The following is a 14,333-nucleotide window of genomic DNA, read 5'->3' on the forward strand; positions in this document are numbered from 1 at the left end:
CCAGACAATGCCCCCTTCTTAGATTTTTTTTTATTGGATTCAAGTTCTTACAAAAGGGAGGAACATTGTATAGGGAGGGATGGGTGTCCAAACTCTCCCCACCACAATGCCCTCAATGGAGAACTTCAGCACCCTGATACCAGTCCAAAACTTTTCCCTTAATAGGAAGCAAAAACTTTTACGTGATAGCTCTAACAGGGGCAACTGGCCAGTGAGGACTATGTTGAAGTGTCCCAAGATCACTGCTTTACCTAGACCCTGAATTAGGATTGTAGGGAAACCCAAGGCTCATTCCACTGTACTAAATACACTTCTCAATAATTACTACAAGACAGCACTGATTTGTTTTTCTATAACAGTTTTAAGCAGTTAGGGCTATAACAGGAGTGAACAGTAGGATGGGCTTTAGATCACTAAAAGACCGGGGACCATAAGATACTGTAGTGACTGGGTCAATCAGTCTGCTACAGCCAAAAATAAATGTCTTCAGTGCAGGGCCCCAGTGGGAAAGGGTGTAAGGAGGAAAAATCAGCACAACCTCCAAAAGCTGGTCAGACATGCTGAGGACTTAACAGACAAAAATATATATTTAGATACCAGGGCCATATTATGAGCTGAGGGAAATGGCCGAAACTCCATTGGCCTTCCAGGGCTGAATTTGAAATCCACTAACAGCAGGCTGAATTTGGCCCCACAGGTTTGTGAAACCAATATATTTAACACCAAAGATGTGTGACATCCAGCAATAGGAGCAATGGCAGAAACCACCTTTTCATGTATCAGCTCGGAAATTGTGTTTGCTTTAGGGGATACAAATAGTCTATTTAGTGGCATGGTTATTAAAAACATAGGACATCAAAGAACTATTTAGGGCAAGTTGCATTCTCAAGTGACAGCTTCCTTATATTGTCTATGACACAGATTCCACCCCCACCCCCCGCTGAAGGAGAAACTATTGACAGCATTCAAATAAAAAGTTCAAGATATATTTGGATGTCATTAACTAAACCGCATGCTTTCCACTGAAAATATAAATGGTTATTTGGTCCCTTCCGGAATGGCGTTTTCTTTCTTCTTGATTTTTGGATTTCAGGCTGTGTTTACATATCATTTTGCCTTGCCCTTGATGGCAAACTTCACATAGACACAAGCTGAGTGGTTAGAACTAGGCTAGACTGGTATCTTTAAATTACCAAGACAACAAGAAAAGTGTTTTTAAAAAGTTACTGGCAAACTACCACAATGGAATAAGCCAACAGACCATATTTATCTGATAGTGTTACCGTATAGAGAGCCCCAGGGATTGAGTCAGGTGGCTGAGGGAAGGGAGGATTCACTTGAGCAAAGAGATCTCCTTCCAAAGTCACAGCTAGGGCACTGCTGGAAGGAAGCTCTGCAACAGCTTGGTCTGAGCATTAGAGATTTCCTACCAGCTCGGCACAGGAAGTTGTTCCTGTGGCTCACCTGAGGGAGTTCCTGTTATGAAGCCAGAGGGTGGTAGGTTGAAATGCAATTTCTGAGAGTGATGTCATCTTGGACAGCACTCCATAGGCAATGATACTGGTGACCTGGTTACAACCTGCCCTGTTGTTGCAGCCCCTCTGCTGGAGTTCTGATCACAAGAAGGGAAAAAAAAAAAAAAGAGGTGAGTGGAATAATTTAAAAAGGAAAAAAAGTTTCCAGATTTCCTTTGTTTAAGTGAAGTATTTTCCTTTTCCACTTTATTTTAATACACAGACCTCGTGTCTAACAGATGGAGACTGTGCAGATGCACTTTTGGGAGTGCCCATAAAATATGTTGCTAAAATACAAATAGGAGCAAAAAAATATTTTTTTTAAATACAGTAATGATTGCTGAAGCCTCTCTTTCGCAAAGGGATTTGCCCTTTGTTCTCCGGATAAAACTAGGGTAAAGGGACATTTAAAAACAAATACAAATACATTATCTGTAAAAGAATCTGTCTATACTGTATTTATGTACACATCAGGAACATGGATTGGCATAGTTGGGGAGCTGTAATAAAAAAAAAAGCAAAACTAAGGCAATAAATACTCTTCATTTCTTAGCTCCCTTCTCTCCATTCCCTCCCTCAGATCCCACTACTCACCAAACAGTTCAGCCAATTGTCTCAATCCAATTCCCACCCAGAGTTTGCTTAGTTGTTGCTCGCTCAATTGGGACCGACAAGTCCCCTGGTTCTTCTGCACCTGGAAACAGATCATGAGAGCGGGCCAAGCCACTCATATTGTTGGGATCATTAAGAAGTAAGACTCCAGATGATTAATCAGGAAGAAGAGCGTGGGCAATGGGGTCTTGAAGAGGGAGAGGTTAAGAGGAGAACACGCCAAGGAAGAGTTCATTAACTGAAACTGCGGTAGCTCCAATTAAGAGAGAAGAGTCTCATTTTTATATCCATACATTTATTTAGCATCATGTTTCCTTGGTCCTTATTCAGTTAGTAAAGCAGTATTTACCTGGCTGAGGAAAAACAACTTCCCTTTTTTGTAGTGACTTAAACATGAAACTCATCCAACGTTATGGAGAGAGAGTTCTGCACAGACATTGCTAACCAAGAAAGCACAATGCGGACAGCTCTTTCCACTATTTGAAATGATATGCAGCCACTTTCAAGACACATTCCACAGTACGATGCAACAGCTTTCTTATTTTTTTCCATGGATACATATTTTTGTTTTATAGGCCAAGTTTTGCATAAAGCACTTTTAGTATTTTGTTCTGCATATACCATTAATAAATTATTTGATCCTTTCCCCCGCAGTTGCATCTAGCACAGGGACATAGTCTGTTGACACTATAAAAGGCCCTACTTTCTGCTGTCGTGGACTAGAGAGTTATGCACTTCTGTCATCTGATGAAGCACCTGTAGTGAGGTCCTGTTTCTACTTAATTCATAAGCTGGCAGAGCTAGACATGCTTACCCAACAGTTTCAACACAGAGCACACCTTTGGAGAGAAGGTTTACATATAGCAGCCACTCGCAATAAAAATAAACTAGTACCCTGTCCATTCAGTGATTTGTGTTAAAAATATTCGCTTTTTGCATGATTACTCCCATCTCCTTTATTCATATTGTCCAAGCGATTCAATACACCTTATACGATGACAAGTCAGAGGTGCTTCTGTGCCAGAGAAATTCGTCCATCAGAAGACCTGAGCATGTTCATAAAGCCATAGTTCCTTTCATCTCAAAATATCTGCCCAATCTACAGGGGCAAAAAATGGATGAGATTTGATGTCTTCAACACCTGCAACTCCAGCACCAAGACGCTCCACAGGGTTAAACTGCAAAAGCTTAAAAACACACCATACAATTCAGTTAGTAAAAGTGAGTACTGCTTCTTAAAGAGTCACAGCAAGATCTAAGAGTAAGGTACAGCCTTTAACACCAAACATATATAAAGCTCAGCTCATTGAAGACCCCCTTACTGGACATGGAGTTACAGCCTGCTGAGACTAAAGATCCTAGCATGCAATGCTTTGGAACATTACACGCTAAGAGAATGGCAGCCATGGATTGCATTGTAGAACTCTGTTGGTTGTATTTGGCCTATGGTCACTCTTTCGACACCTTGGCATTAACGTAATGCCACAGATGATGGCAACATAGAGGTTTCTTTAAGTTCCATGATTCTGTCTCTACTGCCCTAGAACACGGTACTGTTACGAATGGTTTTTATCTCCTGAAAAGAGTATTTCCACAAAATGATTATAACGAATAAGGGAGTCTACAGTGTTGTCATTAAATCCAAATTTAAAATTGAGTTGTTGGAGAAAACTGGTGCAATAGTTTAATGGAAAACTGCTAAAACTAAACAGCTTCTTTGCTTGAGTTACAATCTCCAAACAAGACAGCATATTGAAAACAGGCTGTATCCATGTGGAAAGGAAAGCATAATATTTATCCCTACTGAGTTTAATGCAGAACGGTAACTTTAAAGGGAATGTTAAGGCAGAACTTCAAATAGTCTGATAAAGAGCCATGAAAAGAGTTTGTAGACTTGGAGATTGTTTTTATATTAAAAATACACAGTTCCAGGGCATAAATTTAGTTTTTGCCTTTCTTCAGAATATAAATTAATGACATAGTTTCTTCTCATACTTGTCATGAAGGGGTACTGTGAATTCTAATCTCAATGCATTCAAATGCCTACACCTGAGAATCAAAAAAAGCATAATAAACCCATAAGAATATTAATTTGTACATTTTAAGTTGATTCTGCCATTTAAAATAATCTAACTTCATTCCCGAAACATAACTCGGGGAGCAAACTGCATTACTGTGACAATTTACACAAGCCAGCAGACAAGCAGATGCAGTCACTGTCATGCTGCCTTCCCCTGAAACGTAACAAGCAACAGCAGGTGGGAAAGTAAGTACAACAAATTTTATGTTCTGAAGTTCTGCATTCCAGGACAAAAACTTTACTCTTGGAAAATAAACGCATCATAAGTTATACCAGATATCTTTTTTTCTTAAAAAATTTGTGCAAATGTTATTGGCCAGTGAAACTTGGAAGTATCTAAAGAAAAATCTTGAGGACAAAATACCAATTAAATATAAACTAAGAACCTTAGCTTATTTGTTTAACAAAACAAAACAAAACAATAGAAAAAAAAATCTGTTTTCTCCTAAGTGAAGGACATGGTGTTGGCTAGATGGAGAAGGCAGTGAAGTTATCAGCACTGGAAGCTGTATGCCATGAGACAAAACTTGGTATGGTTTTCCATGTAGCTGCATACTGATCCCTGAAAGCTATTTTGTGATGTCCTGACCTGCGTAACCTGTTTGGGGGTGGAAGAGGAAAGCCACAATGACAAATTGCTAACCATGCCAAGAGACCCTTCCTTTTCCTGACAAGGCTTCCTCAACAATGAATGGTAGTTTCCTTGGATAGTCACACAACAGAGGTTTGATTTACTAGCCTATGGACCTGAACCTCCATCCTATAAGTCACCAGACTGCACATGAGGACTTAACCTGAGTTATGACCCCAATAGATATGATCTTGTTATCAGTTTGAAGTTGCCTGAAAGTGAAGGCTATACTATATATCTGTGTGTCACTTCAAACTGTAAATGGTAGACACTCCGCTGTTTAGTAGATTTACAAGTGGACCAGACAAAAACACAAGTAAATTTACAACAGAGACCAATCCTTACACTGTCAGAGAGAAGTGGACTACAGCACCTAGTAAGTCTCCAGCTCTACAAGCATACGTGAGATATTTCCTTCACTGTGCATTGTTCATCTATTTCTCACACACTTTAGTAACATGACACCTGTGGGTGCAAGACTGGCACTGGAATTGGTGCCGTATTACAATATGACTGACTGACCATAAATCAGTGGCTTAGTAGAAAGATACGGAAGTCAGTCTGACATTGGTTCCTTTAGATGGTCAAGTTTTAAGTCTCTTTCCTTGGGTTTCAACTGTGTTCAAATCAAGACTGAGTTCCTAAGTGATGTGTAGCCTGTAAGCCAGATGCTCTTCATCCAAAGTCCAAACTACAAAACCACCATATATAATTTACCCTGTGCAAATGGAGTCAGTCATACCTATGGTAGGTTCCCATGTTTTGTTTGAAATTAATGAACACGTAAGGAGAAGAGAAAGGAGAAGTGCATTCATTACAATTCTATGCTGTTCATGCATAAGCATAAGCATATTTCAGCATCTTGTGTTATCAGTTATGACCACCTAACACGGAGAGCTAGGAAGCAGCAAGTCTTGTCCTTTCCCTCAATGTTTAAAAAACTTTAATACAAGACACATTGACCTGGAAGGCTGTGTATTTTCTTTCAAGCCAGCACCCCTTTGCTTCAATCCTCTAATGGATGATGTATTAAAAATTATCTTTCTGTTGCAAAAGCCAGATTATTCACACTTTAAATTACACTTGTCTTCCATCCTTAAGGGATGCCTTGAAGTTCTCTTCCTTCATGGAGAGTAGTCACACATTTTCAACTATAGCAATGTCATAGGTATGGTTAACATAACAGTAAGTTACGGATTATTTAGTGTCTAAAGGTAGCTTGCTATATTGGTATTCGTATTTTTGGATTGAATTAAAATGTTCATGGAAATACTTTGGATGGATTTAGGACAAACCTCCTAAAATGGTCGTATACCACAAGACGATTTTCAAAAGCACTCAGCATTGGCTTAACTTTTCTCCCTTTGAAGTCAGTGTTAAACTCTTAGTCCTCTACTTAGAAGTCTGGCACCAGAAGTCAGAATTTCCAGATGTAACAATATATTCATGCAAAATTCATAAGCAATGACAAGAGGGCTGCCTACAACCCTGCAGTCAGCTTTTTATAGTTAGGTTATTTCACTGCTACAGCAGTTAGAAACGTTTGTATATATATATGTATGCTTACGTATCTAAAATACATTCCCTATTAAATTACCTGCTGAATGAGTGATCTGGCCTCTTTGGATACGTGAACTGGCATGTTCAAAGAAGCGTGAGTGTTTATTCCTGCTGGATGACACTCAGCCAGAGTCTGAAACAATCAATCAGGAACACTTCTTAACCAACATAATACAAAGATAGTATAGGTGCACACTGATGCAAACACTGTACTTAGAGCAATCCTCTGAAGAATAAAAAGCAAACCTCAGAGTATAATATGAAGGTACTTGAAGTTCTCCTGGAACTATGTTTTTATAGGTTTCAGAGTAACAGCCGTGTTAGTCTGTATTCGCAAAAAGAAAAGGAGTACTTGTGGCACCTTAGAGACTAACCAATTTATTTGAGCATAAGCTTTCGTGAGCTACATCCGATGAAGTGAGCTGTAGCTCACGAAAGCTTATGCTCAAATAAATTGGTTAGCCTCTAAGGTGCCACAAGTACTCCTTTTCTTTTTATGTTTTTATACAATTTATATTTTAAACCTCTTCCTCTCCCGCCAGACTTCATCTTTCTCCTGCTTTTGGTCAATTGGATTCTTGGATTTTGTTCAAAATGAAACTGCTACGACTGTCCAAGTCCCCCAACAAATCTGATTTGGTCAGATACTCATTTTTTAGAATACTGAGTAGTTTTCCCCAATAAGCAGTAATGTCTGTTTCTACCACCTGCTTCTGTATGGACTAACTACACATCATCACTTAAGCACATTAACCTCATACATTATACTTTAAAATTATTGATCCTAGTATATGCATGCATTAGAACATATGCAGGAGAGATGTCAAACTGGGCCATATGAGAACAAGCAATAAGAGGGGAGGAGGTGAAATCCATTTTATTGACAGAGTGGTCAATCTATATAGAAATTGATTAAATAATCGACATTTCACTGCAGACCCAGCTCAAACCTGAATTCATGTCAGTACCACATATGTAGGTCTATACTGCTCCCTGGACTGATATCCAATAGCTTCAGCACTAACATTTGTATTAGTGTACAAATGCTGGACATATGCATTGAAAAAAGTAGGGAAGGATTATTAAAGAACAATCGTGGCTTTTTTATTATTATTATTAACCTCAAAATTGCAAAATGGTAAATACAACTTTACCAAGTTTTTGTGCTGAAGCTTGAACAAGTTTGAATCCCTGAAAAACCTGCACTGTTCTTGTGATCCTGTGCAAGCCAAGCAAGTCTATGCAGCTCATGTCTGAAGAACACAGACGAGGGGGAGATAGTAATAAAAGCATGCTCAGGCACAATTGCTTCTGGAAGGATGGTGCCTCCATGTTTGTTTGATTGCCTACCTGCACCAGTGCCTACCTTTCCAGTGAGGAGTTCGAAGAGAATGGCACCTAGACTCCACCAATCACAAGCTTCTGTCTCTTCTAGAATAGCTCCAACCTCTGAACATGAGACATTTAGGTTAAGATTGAAAAGTCAGTTTCACCTTCAAAATTAATATTGATTTACAAGGTGACTATTTAATGCCGATTGCGCATACACTAAGTACTACAGAGCTTTCGTTATGCCTGCATGCTACTGAGCCCTTTAGCCACCTATCGCAGGCTGCATTTTTCGATGCATATTTATTATTTCCTCATGACTTGCATAGTACGGACAGTTTCAATACCAGTAGGCACATGGGCAAGGATTCCTCTCTACTGGACTGCAATGTTTCCTTGTACAACAAAATTTGTTTAGTGAATTTAGGGCTGGTGAAAGGGGACCGATTAAACATTCTTAAGACTGAAATCCATTTCTCCATAAATTAGGTACAGTCCATCAGGGCTGGATTTAGGGGCAGGTGACCCAGGCAACCGCCTTAGGTGCTGAGCTTGGGGGGAGGGGGTGGCGGGGGCACTGAATTTGTCTTTATTCGCTTATATATGGCATGAATAAATACAGATTTACAGATCCTAGCATGCAAATTTATCTTCTTACATGACAGGGATAAATCATGCATGCAAATCGTGCATCAAAGTAATGAAATGAGCCACAAATTCGATAAAAAATAAGGTATTCAAAAGTTTAACAAATGGAGGGGTGGGCACCAAAGATGCTCCTCGCCTGGGGTGCCATTTGGTCTAGGGCCAGCCCTGCAATCCAGGCATGACAGGACCACTGCAATATCTCAGTTCTGTTCTAGAAGGTGAAAGGATAATTCAGTTATCTCATAACCAATCCTTGATCTTGGAGGTTGCCAAGGAGGATGTCACTTTAAGAGGAGGACACGAGTCCACTGGAAACTGGACTGAGACCATAAACTCATTTCATGGAATCATAGAAATGTAGAGCTGGAAGGAACCTCAAGAGGTCATCTAGTCCAGCCCACTGTGTTCATGCAGGATTTCACAGAGGCTATTCAACAGCCATCAGAATTTAGTAACTGAAAGTTGCTACCAACTGGACCAGATTCAAATCAACTACCTACCTACATGGTAAAAGCTCCCATGCCTAATACCCACCAGCCATCCAGACTATTTCGTTATTCTCTATGCTCAGGAGACAGCAGACACCAGAGAGCAGTGTGGTCTGTGTACACTCACATCATACGCAGTCGCACACCCATGGTGATAGCAAAAAGAAAGCACCTGGCCTTGACTGAAAGTCATGTTAAAAATCAAACAAACAAACAAAAAAAAAAAACCAACCAAGCTGTCTGCTTTAAAACAGGAGGCATAATAGATTGCAGGAAAAAGAAAATCTTAATTTTGACTGTCAAAAATTCAATAGCTGCACTAAAATTGCTTTAGTGTCAAAATCCACCCCAGATTCCAAACACAGAGCATTGATTAGTATACAGTCACATGGCAGTTGCTATGAAACACATTATGCCAGTTTAGAAAAAATTACTGTGTATCCTTTTATGCAGATTAAAATGAAGATGGCAGAAGAAGAACTACAAATGCATCAGATTCCTGTAGCAGGGGAGAGCAGAACAGTGACTACAGCTCTCCACCTGACACAAAGAAACATGGAGAGCCCAATCCTGCAAGATGTGGAGTGACGAGCACTCCCACTCCCATTAGCTGCAATGCAACTTGAAGATGCTCAGCCCTTGCAGGACTCCCTTAATACAGCTCCTTTTTTACATTCTCTAGTACCACACACACGGGGCAGTATTTCTTTAACTAACACACTATCTACACTAGAAAATTTACTAGGATAGTTAAAGCAATACAATCCTTGGTAGTAACAGACTCTGATGGGTTATTTGCAGAATCAAGCCCAGAATCAAGCTCTACCAGAGAACCTCAGAGCTATTTACAAGAGGTGGTTACGTACTAATTCACTCATTTTGCAGAAGGTCAAGCTGAAACAGAGACTGATTAAGTGGCAAAGTGGGGACAAGAACCCAGTTCTTCCGACTCCAAGGCCTGAAGTCTAACCATTAGAAAACTGTCAAATTATAAATGGAGAATTGTATCATTTCCAGTCTCTTACCTATGTGAGCCACAACATTCAGACACCAAATCCTCCTGTCGCTTTCATCCCCAAACACCATTAAAATGATATAATCAGGATAAATAGAAACAGCCGCCAAATACAAGGTTCAACTTGCACTGAGGGTTCTGGCAAGATTGTTCACGTGGTTTATAGAGTCTAAATGATTAGTCACCAAAACCAAAATGTTAAGTGTAAAAGCATCCATAGGTACTAATCAACATTGAAATTAGCTTTACTTTCCTCCCATTCCACCACCACCCGTACCTCCTTAGGTGCTGCTTTGCCTTCCCACCCCCCACTGTTTTCACTTTCAAAATCAAAGTAAGATGTTTTCCTTAAAAAGTCATTGAAAATGCTACATATAAACAAATGCTGTTTACATTCCGTTACTTTGAGCAGGTCACATTACTTTTGATGCAATACATTGATAGTAATAAGTTCAGAATGTCATGTCAATATTACTGCATTTTTATCTCGACTACACTCCATGGGAAAATTTAGAAAAAAGATTATGAAGAGCTTTCAAGTCATACACAGAAGCCAGCTAATGTAATACCACACAGTGCATATGCTTTTCAAAGCTTTAATATTGCACTAAATGTGAACCACAATATCTGCCCTCACTAAGAAAATATTTTCATCTCTATCCATCAGCAAAGTAATTTAGACAATAAATGGTAGTGCCTATAAGAACTAAGTGAATAACTTCGGCATATTTGTGCCAGTCCTTTATCAACCTTTAAATTGAGGACCCTATTCACATTCGGACACGGACACAGGTGCTAGTGTTTCCTAGGATTAACACTATACAAGATCACAAGATCCTTTCAACTGGAAAAGATGATAGGGTGAACAAATCAGTAGTTCATCCAACCTTAATGTAACTTGACTAAAGGGAAAGAGCTGCTTTCTTTTCCACATAAACCATATCCACGGGACAGCCAGAATCAGGTAATGCAGCACAACAGTGCTAAATTCCTGCACAGAAATACTTTACCTGCAACACCTATTGCTAAGACAAGCTTTGCGAAATGCTAACCACTTTCACTCAGAGACAGATGGTGCAGATAAACAGCTTCTGTGAAGAGGTTCAGTGCTATTCTTCTGATATAGTGGCTGGTCTTGACTGAAAGGCCTTCTTTCCTTCCTACCTCCCCCCAGTATTTATCTGAACATTTATATTATACATAGTGGTATCTTCCTTCCTGATATGCAGCTGATAGAGTTGTTTATTTATTTTCAATTTATTTTGCAAACATGCAAGCCAGTTCTAGAGTAGAAAGGGGAGCCCAAACTAATCTATTTTGGAACCAAATCCTTTACACAGTTATTAATATCGTAACCAAGATGCACTTTGCCTGTTGTCCTTTATAAAATGCATACAATAATGGTACAATACCTTACATTGAAATACCACTCTTCATGCTAAAAGATCTCAAAAAGTTTTATACAAAAGGGCACAGGAAAATTTTTTCTCCCAAATGCACCTGATCTGGAGCTGACCATAAGATTTGTTGAGCAGTGGAGTGCTAGATTTTGGAACAAAAGATACTGGGTTCAGAGGCAGTCCAGTGGACTTGCAGTCACGATGCAATTTAGGCCAGGTCTCCTTGTCTTTCAATTACCTGGAACAAAATTCAGTCAAGTTTTCCAGGAGAAACTAATTCCCAAAAGATGACATTTGAATTCGTTCAGGCACAGGTCCTGAAGTTAGTACACATGAAAATAAGTTGATTTCTGAAAGTAAGTAGAGGTATTGCTTAACCTAATATTCAGAAGCTCTGGAGTTTTGTACTGAGAGGTTTCTCCTAAGCTTAAAAAAAAAGATACCATTTGACTTTTGGTTGATTGATCATAATAATTATTTTAAGTTTTGAGGAGTCCTTTTCATCTATACTGCATTTCTAGTGGAAATATTGTAACATCTAGCATAGTTTTTCCATTGGCCAGAAACCAAAACTCAGAACCCAAAACTCCAGTCTGAATTACCATCAGGTGCCACTGTGGTACCCAGCCAAATCTATTAAGGAGGACTGGTGGGGGGTGGGAGGAACGGGAAGGGACAAGCACAACCCCCTGAAAATGATAGACATGGTGTTTACCATTCTCTGCTGCCATGTATAGCCATTAGAGTTCAGACAATCTATTTGCCTTATAGTCCTAATTTAAAAGCTTTGCATTTTAATTTAGTATTATAAATGTAAAGGAGCATTTGCAAAGAACCAGATAAAAGGAACCAAAGCCAATTTACTCCACACAGATTCGGTCAGCCAAGATCTCATAAGATACATTAACTAAATACCACATCACATAAGTGATTTGGTCATAATGCTTTCTCCTTTGCATTTAGGATCACACCAGTATATAAAAGTTCACACAGCAAGTGAATGGCAAAGCCAGAAATAGAACCCATGGAGTTTAGTCTCTCACTATAACCATTAGACCAACCCTCCCTTTGATTTCTAGGGGTCAATTATATTTTAATCTACTTTCTTAAACAATCTACTCCAAATGAAATGGCTAGACTACAGAACAGTAGTACTTAATATCAGCAACCTCACATTGAAAGTTATATATACAGATACACAAGGCTTCAGGTAATTGGTAACATGGGGTGGGATATATTTGTCCAGCAAATAAACATCATGCCATAAAGACCAATGTTGCTGATATTTTTGACTTTTTTTAATATTGTGTGCTTCCAACCATCAGCCGCATGTTTCTTCCTTATAGAAAATTGTCTAAGAGCAGAAGAGAAGCTGTCATTTCACATCTGGGAGCATGGATATCAACTTGTGGTATGAAGCAATTTGGGCTTTTTTTGGACTAAAATTTGTATCTACAAATCTTTGGATTTGGGTAGGCTTCGTATAGTATACACTAAATACTGGTTTAGATCAAACCAAATATACTGATATACTTGTGTGCATCCATATACAGAGAATATAGCATGCACATGGGATCCTGATCACATCAAGTGTCTTGTGAAGTCATCAAAACATGAGGGTATGTGACTAGGACTGTATTTCCTTCACATATCCTACAAGAAAAATTGATGGAAATTATGTAGTTAGATCTCCTTGCTGTCTTGAAAATCTCAACTATGTATCTGTCTTTCTACACACTCAGCTTGTTCAAGATTCAAGATTCACTGTTCAAGATTCACTGTTAGAGGAAAAAAAGAGCAGGTGGGAGAAATGGGACTTCATAACTCATCTGTTCTCTCATTACCATTGCATTATCAGAGGGCTAGATTTCTCAGCTGTGACATACCAATGAAAAAAATGCCATCCTTGTATGGTGGGGTGATATCTGAGGTGAATCGTAAGTTTACATACTGCAATCCTGTTGCTAAAAAGTGGTATTGGATTTTCTTGTTTGTTCAGAAAAGCCCATCACATTTCATCTACAATGTTTCAATTGTGAAATCTTGACCTCTGGACTAGATATAGGGTGACCAGATGTCCCGATTTTATAGGGACAGTCCCAATTTTTGGGTCTTTTTCTTATATAGGCTCCTATAACCCCCCACCCCCTGTCCCAATTTTTCACATTTGCTGCCTGGTCACCCTAAGTAGATAGGACTTTTCCCTTCTAACTAGCTGGGGGATTTGGATGTTTGACATATACAGTATGGCAAGGTGGATAAAAAAAATATCAATTATTTATTTTTTATTTAAATCAGATTTTTTTTTATTTTGTACTTTAAATTATAATAATAAGCTTTTATTTTTTTTAAAAAAACCTGATTCAAATAAAACCCGAAATCATTATAAAATATGGTAAGGCCTAAATCTCTGAAAACATTAAAATAAAAAGATAAATATTCTGAATCCAGGAGACTATCAAAAACTTTGAATTACAATTTATAAAGAAAGAATCAAACAAGGGGGAAAAAATCTTAACTTTTGAGGTCAAGCTTTATAAATATGGCACAATAGATCATATACTGTATTAAGGGCCTGATCCTGTGGGGGGCCCCAGGGGCTGTGCTACTGGTGCAAGACACTGACTGGCAAAGTCATCACAGGCATTGGGGCCTGGCCTTTGACTCCAGGAAACACCATCATGTATGACATCACTTGGTAGGAAAAAGGTGTGCCAAATCTACTGTAAAGGCTTGATTTAATTGTAAATTGACTTTTTAATGGTTATGTCAACCAGTAAGAATGCACCTTTCTTTAGAAAATAAGTGAAGTTCAAATGGAAAAGTTGATTAAAATAGATTATTTAAATCGAGGCTTCCCACTTGGTGATTTAAATCATGATTTTAAATCGCCTTGATTTAAAATAAATCAATACACCCTGCAGTATGGGGGGTGGGGCACAAGATGCACATTCACGTGTTAAAGCTGTAGATTTTTTCTGCTGCACTTTGCTTTAGAATGCAGAGATATAAAATATACCAAAACGACTTGTTTTTGCTTTCTCAATGAGACCTAA

General features: G+C 38.8%; 1 protein-coding gene across 2 annotated transcripts in view; it reads right to left on the bottom strand.

Annotated features, from left to right (window-relative positions):
* Window positions 1-2,086: 2,086 nt before the first annotated feature.
* The window catches only part of RPS6KC1 (ribosomal protein S6 kinase C1), a 106,862-nt gene continuing 94,615 nt past the window's right edge, over window positions 2,087-14,333 (bottom strand). Inside the window, exons 14-16 of one of the 2 annotated variants that reach the window (XM_074949272.1) lie at window positions 7,764-7,846; window positions 6,435-6,530; window positions 2,087-3,313 (exon numbers count right to left, since the gene is read on the bottom strand). In XM_074949272.1, the coding sequence (XP_074805373.1) occupies window positions 3,203-3,313; window positions 6,435-6,530; window positions 7,764-7,846 (290 nt within the window). In that variant the 3' untranslated portion in view covers window positions 2,087-3,202. The remainder of the gene's footprint in view (window positions 3,314-6,434; window positions 6,531-7,763; window positions 7,847-14,333) is intronic. The other variant, XM_074949273.1, reaches the window with a different exon arrangement.

Source organism: Natator depressus, chromosome 3 (genome assembly GCF_965152275.1).
Source record: "Natator depressus isolate rNatDep1 chromosome 3, rNatDep2.hap1, whole genome shotgun sequence".
Classification (NCBI taxonomy): Eukaryota; Metazoa; Chordata; order Testudines; family Cheloniidae; genus Natator; species Natator depressus.